Source organism: Sorghum bicolor, chromosome 10 (assembly GCF_000003195.3).
Source record: "Sorghum bicolor cultivar BTx623 chromosome 10, Sorghum_bicolor_NCBIv3, whole genome shotgun sequence".
NCBI lineage: Eukaryota > Viridiplantae > Streptophyta > Magnoliopsida > Poales > Poaceae > Sorghum > Sorghum bicolor.
Genome location: NC_012879.2, coordinates 20,932,915 through 20,941,978, shown reverse-complemented (window position 1 = coordinate 20,941,978; position 9,064 = coordinate 20,932,915). Strand labels below are relative to the sequence as shown.

The following is a 9,064-nucleotide window of genomic DNA, read 5'->3' as shown; positions in this document are numbered from 1 at the left end:
ATAATGCTACCCTAGGGCTAGTAGTGTATTATATGCTAAGTGTATGTTGTATTATTCTCACTTAGGACTTTAGTCTAATCGCTTCATGTTAATTAATTGCTTAGAAATAGCTTTGTGTGAAGATGGGAGTTTATCATGCTTTTTTGAGTAGGCTCGGGCTTCTTACCTGTCGATCCGTAGGGTCGGGGACCCGGGGGAGTCCGAGTAGGTTCTTTGCATGTAAGCATGGTGCTTGGGTGTAAAGGCCGGGTAAATGCATTGTCCTAGTCCACGGTTGAGGGGATGGAGGCAGGTGGTGACAGCCCTGTCCGTCCTTGGCATTCCCCCACGTTCGGCTAGGGTGTAGGAGTCTAAATAGTTGCGGAGGTTGCTGGCAGACCAGTACTCGCGTAACCTCCCAAACCATCTAAACACAGGACTAGATCTAAGTAGTATAATTACATGATTAACTTGTTCTATGACATGATCTGTATCTAGGACCACACCTGCTCCAATAGGTTGTTTGTTTATTCTTTGATTCAATTCATTCTTTTAGTCTCTTTTTATTCCTTAGCCCATATGCCATGCCTAGATTGTAAATGGATCACTATTCTACGTATAAATGTTTATCACCTGCTATGACTTTTGATTCCATTATTGCTATAATAATTACTTTGATCTATGCTTATCTTAGAATCCTTAACATATTAAGCCTTCCTTAGAGCGAACCTATAAATACGACACTCGGTAAATCCCCGGGTAGAAATGCTACACGATAATTCCCGTCCGCTTGCGGTACTTAAACTAACTATCACCCGGGTATATACTTAACACTGTTGCTAGACATGCGCCGAGCTAGTGACTTGTTAAGGAATACCAACATGGCAATCCTAGTGCCACTACCATGATTAAGAACTGGAACCCTACCCTAACGGTAATAAGGCGCCGTTATCGGGAAGGTAGATCTAGCTTCCTATTCAATGTGGTTATGTTACAGATCTGCCAATATAACACTGCCAATGTCATTATCATGAGTAGAGCAGAACCCTATTCTAGGTAGCGACGCTAAGAAACAATAACAAGCATTTCTGGCACCGTTGCTTAGGATAGATTTATACTCTAATCTTGGTGATTGCATTAGTAAGTGTTATCACGACATTTCTGATATCGTTGCTGAGGACGGATTAAACCCTGTTCTTAGTGATGACGTTAAGAAATGCCAACAATCCTCGCGCCTGTCTCCTCTTAATCCTATCCCGTATTTTTTCTTGGTCTAATTTCGAGATCGTGGGAGGAGTCGACGAGATGTCGGTTTCACCCAGCTCGCCGCAACCTCCGCCGCACGAGCCCAACTTCCCCTGCCCTGGAGGATCTAGCGCCTAGTACCAGCGCTCCAGGCGCCGCCGGCTCGGTTAGGGCAGCGGTGGCGGTGCCCTCCATGGCCTCGACGGCGACGGCCCCTAAGCGCAGTGTCCCTTCCCCTCGACTGGTGGAACAGATCGCGAGTCGCCTTCCGTATGCCCCTTCGATGGTGGGCCGCTCCCCAGCATCCGGGCCATGGCATGATGGCATGGCCATCCCACGCGGACGGTGCTCCCCCACAACAACAGTGTCCGCGATCCATCTCCCCTTCACCAACAGTGGCGGCGCCGGCCCATCTCCGCTTCACCAGCGTTGTCATGCCGTCGTGGGTCCCCGGTGGCAGCGTCTTCTGGCCTGGTCACCCACGGCGGCGTCCTCTGGCCTGGTCCCCCGCGGCGGCAGTCAACTACCAGGTTGTGATCTCTATTCGTCGCACGACCCTTCGCCAGGCCAGTGGTGGATCTGTGGAGCGAAGGGAGATCCAGTCCGTCAACCTGCAACGGTCCTCCTACTATATCTTCGGGTGCCGTCCCACGCCTGTAGCCTGCTGATCTAGGTCTGTTGATTCCCCAGCTCAGCGTTTGCACCATCTTCTACTCACCCTTTTCCTTCTTGATTTGATTTGATTTGATGATTCAAGTGCAGGATGTGTTCTCTGCAAGTGTTCGTTCAGGATGTGTTCTCTGCAAGTGTTCGAGGCCAGGAGCTCCTCTTCAATTGCAGCTAGGTGAGTTTGTCTCGGCTGTCAATCCTAGTTCAATGCAGCTTTCAGTTATTCATTGGGAAGGATACGGTGCAGTAACTGTACGTGTGACCAATACCAACTGTGAATGCGAATTATGGATGCACTGTTCTTAAGAATACTAAATACAAGTATTTGCAAAATAAAATTTGTTTGTGTTTAGAATTTAGAAGAAAAATCAATATCGTTGAAATAGTGATTTAGGCAAAATTTGTTCTCAAGGATGTGTTTCACTATCACTTCTTCAGGTCTGAGGACACTAGGAGCTAATTAGGCAAAAATTCTCATATCCATGCTGTTGGTAGCCTGGTGCTGTCCACATCCATGTCTTGGATTTTGCACAAAGGTGAAACAGTGCTCCTTTTGCTTAATTTGTAATTTGTTCAACTATAGAATTATAACAAAACATACATATTTACCAATCTTGAAGGCTTGAATTTTTTCCGCTGCTCACTTGTTCATTTCATATATCGATTGAAACTTTAATGATCTTGTTAATTACCAACATTGGTTGTTTAATACAAATTTTAGCTCCTAATTTTTGTTCCTGAGTCCGTCTATTTCTAGCAAAATTCAGCTTTAGGGTATTCCATTACTAATTAATTCAGCATATGTATGTTTGTAATGATGGAATTTTACACCTTACTGAGGATTGATATGATCTCATTATAGAATGTTGTAACAATTTGGATGAGTAATTCAGATTTTATATGGTTCAGATGAGGCTATTGTTGTAGATTAGTATTGGAATTATTACAACAATTTAGTAGTAACTAATTATTTGTGTTCATAGGATATTATTTGCAATTAGACTATATGGTTGGGTTAGACCCTGTCGACGTAAATAGAATTCAGTGTTCTTGCTTGTGGCAGTGCGTAAATCTAAATGAATTTTGCATTTATAGTTTGCCTAGTTTTCTTGCTTTTTATTTAGAGCACCTGAACCATGCAATGGTTTTGTGCAGCTCAACTTGAGTTACCAGATTAAATAACAATGGATACCAGATAACTAGGGGAAAGGTAATTTGAATCCACATTTATTTAATTTGAAACATTTCACTATCACCTTTCAATGTTGCTCCTATGGTAACATGACATTATAACATTCAGGAGCTCAATTGATTAGCAGGAGTAGAGGAACTTGTGAATTTGTTAGGGTTTGTGTAACGTATACACTAGGTTACATTTCTTTCTTGGTGGAATGGGTTACTTTGATGTATTTGCTCATGAAATAGTTTTGATCAAGTTAAATTTCATGATTGGTGTGTGTTGACATTTAGAAGAGTCATCCTTTAGACCTTTAACATGTTCTGTTTGTTTGGTCATATGTTGCTAGGATTTCTATTTGTAAGCTGACCATTGAGTCTTTAGAATTCAAGTTTTGCGGGTCTAATTGTATTTGGAAGTTTCGTGCCCTGCAGAATGCCTAAATTTTTGGTCCTTGTATCTGATGTGAAAATGGAATCATTGCTTTGTCAAGATGGAGTCCACTGGCCTATCAGGTACCCTGTACCCGCCTTAATCCCTGTCTCGTGCATCTGGTTTTGATGTTCTATTATTCCATATCAAGCAGTAAAGATTTATCACATTGGTTTCACTATTAGGTTAAATGATATGAGTACTGTTTGAATGCTTAAAGAATGATTTCTCTATTTTGATTTCATTTTTTTGTTCGATCTAGTTTGGATAAGCAGATAATAATGCTCTGAATCCCTTTGAACTTTATTAATTCAATCAGCACTCATGTAATATTATTCAGATTATACACTTACGTTATTAATTATCACAAGATTACAATTTCATAAAGCAATTCTATTTACTCTTTGTTTGCATATTGTTAGTTATTTCCACCAGAGGATGTCCATGCCGCAAAAGGCCCTGGTTCCTCAACTAAAAGGTTCTACGTTTCACATTCCCATTCAGTTATACTTATTTTCATTTAGACTTTCTTTTGCAGATTGCTCTATTTCCACAATGTGCCAGTTGCAACTACATTGTTGTGTAGAGTGATTTTGTAAATTTAAGTTGTTGACCATTGAAATGCGGTATTCTAAATAGATTCTTACTCAATGTCTTCAGTTTCCAGTTGAAGTTGGTCGATAAAATGCATGACAACACAAGAAGGTTTGTATTTGAGTGTATATATAATAATGTTCCATACATGATTACAATTTTTTAGTGGCCTTTTTTACGTTTAGGAGCTGTTTTGCTCTCTAGGATGTTAATGTCATGATTCTGCATTTATGTATGAGGTTCCTTTACGACTAGAGGTTACCCTCCGAACTGGGTAGACCTTTTGAATCAGCTCCACAGAACAGAGGTGCAAAGGGGAATAGCTATACAATAATGTTAAGCTACTGCGATCTAGAATTAGTAAATGACCGGATAAAGTTATAGACATTCATTCACAACTAATCTAATCTCGATTATGGCTTTTTTTTAAAAAAAAATTATATGTATATGATCTAATGCCTTGACACTGAATTAGAGAACAATTTAATATACATGTATTTTAAATTTTGCATGCCCAAATTAACAGTATTCTTTCGTTGAATGTACTTCATAGTGAGAAAAGTGGATTCTATCCTATCTAAATATAATATTTGCAAAAATTTGTACATATGCATAGTTCTACTGCTGAGAAGTGGGAATACCATCTTTTAATTTTATAAATCTCCAAAATAGGAGGACATAATATGATAGTAATGTTAGTAATGTTTAGTAGTTGGTGCATCAAGATCAATGGTATGGTCACCATGCCATTGAGGAGGCCAGGAGGGGTCTCAACTTGATAATCACCCTTGGGGCATGTATTTGGAAACATTGAAAAGGCTGTATTTTTTAATGGGGTTCACCTGATGTGCTTCCCATTCACAATTAGCTAGACAGGAAGCAAATCTCTAGGTTTGTCCTGTGCTAGGGCATTAGTATAGCTGTTGACACCATTTTTGGGCACGTGTCCAGGATGGCAGGACAGGGTGGCAGTACGATGCGGGTTGCTGGTAAGGATGGTTGCCGATGAGGGAAAGGTTGAGTATGACTAAGTCCTCAAACAGTAATATGATGCCGATGACCAAGTAAAAGGGTCTGCCGATGACTATGGCAAGGGAATTGCCGATGACGCAAAGGAAGAGTCCGGAAGCTGCCAGTTGTCATGTGGAGGAGTTCCGGTTTGTCACGAAGGATGGTTTTATTGTTTCCTTATGTTATTCGTATCGTTTTGTATACGGGTTCCGTGTAATTTAGAATTCGAATTCTAATCGTGTCTGGTCGTAGCTCTTTGGGCAGGGTATAAATATAAGCCCTAAGACCTTGTAATCAGATCATCTATCAAGAAATCAATCAAACATACGTTTTACTCATATTCCAGCGTTTACTTTTCGACGACTTCGTCACCCTTTTTCTTTCTTATTACGAGTTCTTAGGAATTCGTCGACTTAAGCTCGGCGTATTCTCGAGTTCCGCGTGAGTACCTCTTAGCCGTGACATCCGGGCGCATCGCTGTTGTCAGGACTAAAGTATTCGAGTTATCACCTTTGCCGATAGTAGGGTCAAATCGGCTGGCACGCCTTAACGTTTGAATTGGGTATTAGCCCTTTGTGTTTGCAGATCAATTTCGCATCAACAATAGCTTGACATGAATTCATAGTAGTGGATTGCAGGTTCAGTTAGTCTTTTTGTTCTTTCAGGTGCATGTCTGTAACTTTGAGAGTTTGCTGTGTGTTGTATTTCTAGGACTTTCATCCCCTTAATGCAGTGATGTGCATTTTTATACATTGTGGCACTGCTAAATCATTTTGGAAGAAATAGATTTAGTGCAATTCCTTGTCTACACTGTTGTGAGTTTATTTTTTCTCTCGTCAACACTTGATTTCCCTCTACCGTGTCATATGATGTAATTGCTTTTTTTCTGTGTATGAATGTTTGGCCGCACAGCAAATCCCTTTGGGAGTAGATTTAATTCAGCCTTTCTGTTTTTGTTATTTAAAAGCTCCTTATAAAGAAAAAAGTCATACTATACAAGATTTTGTACTGTCGCATAACTTAACTTTTAATCTAAGACTCACATATATGTTGTTTGTAAAATCTTGCTTGCTTGATGTACCCTATGGGTGCTAAAATCAGTTGTACAGGTGGATCTTTAATCTGCAGTGCTATTTAAATTTTACACATTAATTGTCATATGTTCCCATTAGGCCAGTACAGCAAAGAGATTGCTTGGAGGGTAGAGGCTGGAATGGTTTTGAACTTTTCTGCTACATTATCTTGTTAAACCTACCAATGTTTATATGCATACAAATACCACTGGTTTTCCAGAGATATTTATACACGTTTGTGTATTTCCAGTTTGTTTTCAGCTAGTGTTTCTTGGTACTGATGCACCCTACGCTATCAAAGTGTCCAATTCCTCTTGATTTCGTATTTTTCCCCATTTTCAGCATAATTATTTTCTTCGTATGAATTTATGTTTATACCTCCTAAACTATAAAAGTCTGCTAGCTTAAGCACAAAATGCTTTTATCATCCATTTTGTGTGTTAATTTTTCATAATATGTAGTATCCGTTCTATGTTTATTTATTCTTTCATAAACCTCTATTGCTCTATCCACAAGTTATGTTATTTGACCCACAAATATATTATGGTGCCCTTAATCAACTAGCCCTCTTGCATATAGCCCTTTATCCTAGCATTTTCATGGTCGCTCTACAGGCAGTTAGCCTAATTGAACCTTTAATCATGTGACTAGGGATGTTAAGTGCGGTGGATATTTTGGGAGCAGCAGGCTTGCAGTGTATGTTATCAACGCAGGTTCTACCATTTTGAAGCTAGCAGAACCTGACCATGTGAGACCTATGCAGCACATAGTCTGTAGTTACGATTATTAGGTGTTTTAAGCCACAGTGGATATTTTGGAAAGGGCTACAGTAGTCTTATGTCTGGCCATCTACTATATAGACTATTCACAACCATATATCACTTTTCTTCTTCCTAGTTCAGCAGCTTCCTTTCTTAGGTGCTCATCAGCTTAACCTTGGAGATGAACTGATCTGGGAGGTTACAGGTTGAAGGGTGAATTTGTGTTGTAGACTGAGTCTTATAGGTTAAGGTTCAATTTTCATTTATGGTGTTATTTGTTTATTGCAGACAATCCATCTCTCCTCTGCTCCTACTGCTGGCCCTGGCATCCTGACCTCCTGTTGCTAATGCCTCTCATTCAACCTGTTCTACATGCCGAGGTAAGACTGGCCTATTTGGGAGGTTCTCTAATTTTATTTGTGCATTAATTTGTTAATTAAGGGGCATCAACTTGTTGGCTTAGGAACATAATTAAAGATTTCTACTCTATGTTGTGAAAGGAATGATTCATGTGCTACTGCATTTTTATTTGTGAATATAGATACCTATGGATTATCTATGCAAGATGAAATAAGCTGGTGGATTCACAAATTAGTGTTCATGTATGAAGATCCACTTCCAAACTTTCTTATGGTTTCTTTTAGATTTTTCAGTCATGCAGTGTAGCTTCCAAGTTTGCTATGCTTGATCGACAGAGTTGGGTTCAGAATAGTTCAGGAAATACCATTTTTCTCAGTATTCATATGTGATATCTTTACATTTAAATCATTTTTTTAGATGTTCAATTATGAATGGGCATGGCATAGGGAAGAGTTGAAGCATTATCGACATCTCATGTCATAGTTTCAAAGTTAGTGTTAGCTATTCAGGATACATGTCATTTTCATTTTAACACGTCCTTGTCACGGATAGTTGAGATTACTATGGTACATCATTTTTAATGACTGTACCTAGCACTATTTATGACCAAAATGCTTGCATCATAAATAATTTAGACTTCATGGTCGATGATTATTTCATTTTGTGAGGCCACCTTACAAATGTCGCAAAAAAGAAAAATACTTTGTTATGGCTTACTCTGTTTTTAACCATGAAAGTTCTCTTTTTTTTCCTGTTCTGCTTCTTTTGGCAGGTGAAGCAATTGGCAGCCTTGAGAGTGGCTAGAGATGGAACGACGATGTAGTAGTTTTTTTTCCAACACAAATTGTATTATTTCTGATTTTAAAAAAAGTAATATAGTTTGGCCTATGAGCTGTTAGAACCCTAATGTTTTTTTTATCCCAATTAAGGGTTTTTAGCTTCCATAAATTGTATGTGATTTGTGGAATAACTCAGACGGAGCCACAAACTTCATGTGTTCAAAGTGCAAATCTTGGAATCTTCTTTCATGATTCATTTACGTATATATTTTTTTGTTTTCAGCGAAAAAAGGTTGTGGTTGGAAATATGATTATGATTTTATTTTACCATGAAAACCCAAGTTTTATGATTACAACCATCATAAATACATCAAATCGTGCCTCACCTATCTTGTGTAAATCCATCTTCTCAAAATTATAGGAAACAACATATTGAAGTCATGCATCTCGGGCGTTTAGTCATTAAAAAAAACCCACCATGGCTTAAGGGCTTGTTTAGTTCCAAAAAATTTTACAAAATTTTTCAGATTCTCCGTCACATCGAATCTTTAGACGCATGCATGGAGTATTAAATACAGATGAAAATAAAAACTAATTACACAGTTTGATCGAAATTGACGAGACGAATCTTTTGAGTGTAATTAGTCCATGATTGGACAATATTTGTCAAATACAAACGAAAGTGCTACAGTGTTGATTTTGCAAAAAATTTTGGAACTAAACAAGGCCTAAGAGAACTGACCACAAGACAAAAAAAACAAAAAAACATGATAAAAAACACTGAAAACCAAGGTAAAAAGGGCGGGCGGGGAAAAAGAGAAAAAAAAACTCGGGATACTTTTGCAGGCGCCGGTCGTGGGAATCGTCAGCTGGGTGTGGGAGCTCGGGTACCGAATATTATTTAGTAGCCTGGGTACTCATTAGCGCAGTATATATATATATATATATATATATATATATATATATATATATATATATATATAT

General features: G+C 38.8%; 1 protein-coding gene across 15 annotated transcripts; it reads left to right on the top strand.

Moving 5' to 3' along the window:
• On the top strand, positions 1,216-8,346 carry LOC110431034. 15 transcript variants are annotated; one of them, XR_002448525.1, is made up of 9 exons: positions 1,220-1,897; positions 1,987-2,068; positions 2,332-2,429; positions 3,505-3,585; positions 3,925-3,980; positions 4,163-4,207; positions 6,832-6,928; positions 7,230-7,321; positions 8,074-8,346. XR_002448525.1 is itself a non-coding variant. In XM_021449553.1 (6 exons), exons 2-6 carry the CDS (start codon positions 2,016-2,018, stop codon positions 7,513-7,515), a joined length of 315 nt encoding a protein of 104 aa, XP_021305228.1. In that variant the 5' UTR covers positions 1,216-1,897; positions 1,987-2,015; the 3' UTR covers positions 7,516-8,066. The 15 variants fall into 15 exon arrangements, 3 of the variants coding, with proteins under 3 accessions (XP_021305228.1, XP_021305227.1, XP_021305226.1); XR_002448524.1 differs by lacking the exon at positions 8,074-8,346 and adding an exon at positions 7,483-8,066 and having other exon boundaries at positions 1,222-1,897; positions 6,832-7,146; XR_002448518.1 differs by adding an exon at positions 3,049-3,103 and having other exon boundaries at positions 1,225-1,897; positions 6,832-7,321.

Bases quoted from the DNA above. Each gene is read 5' to 3' on its own strand.
- LOC110431034 (XM_021449552.1), top strand. From the start codon at position 2,016: ATGTGTTCTCTGCAAGTGTTCGAGGCCAGGAGCTCCTCTTCAATTGCA. The intron at 2,069-3,504 runs GTGAGTTTGTCT...CGTGCCCTGCAG, and splicing joins TCCTCTTCAATTGCAGCTAG to AATGCCTAAATTTTTGGTCC. The intron at 3,981-7,229 runs GTTCTACGTTTC...TGTTTATTGCAG, and splicing joins CCTGGTTCCTCAACTAAAAG to ACAATCCATCTCTCCTCTGC.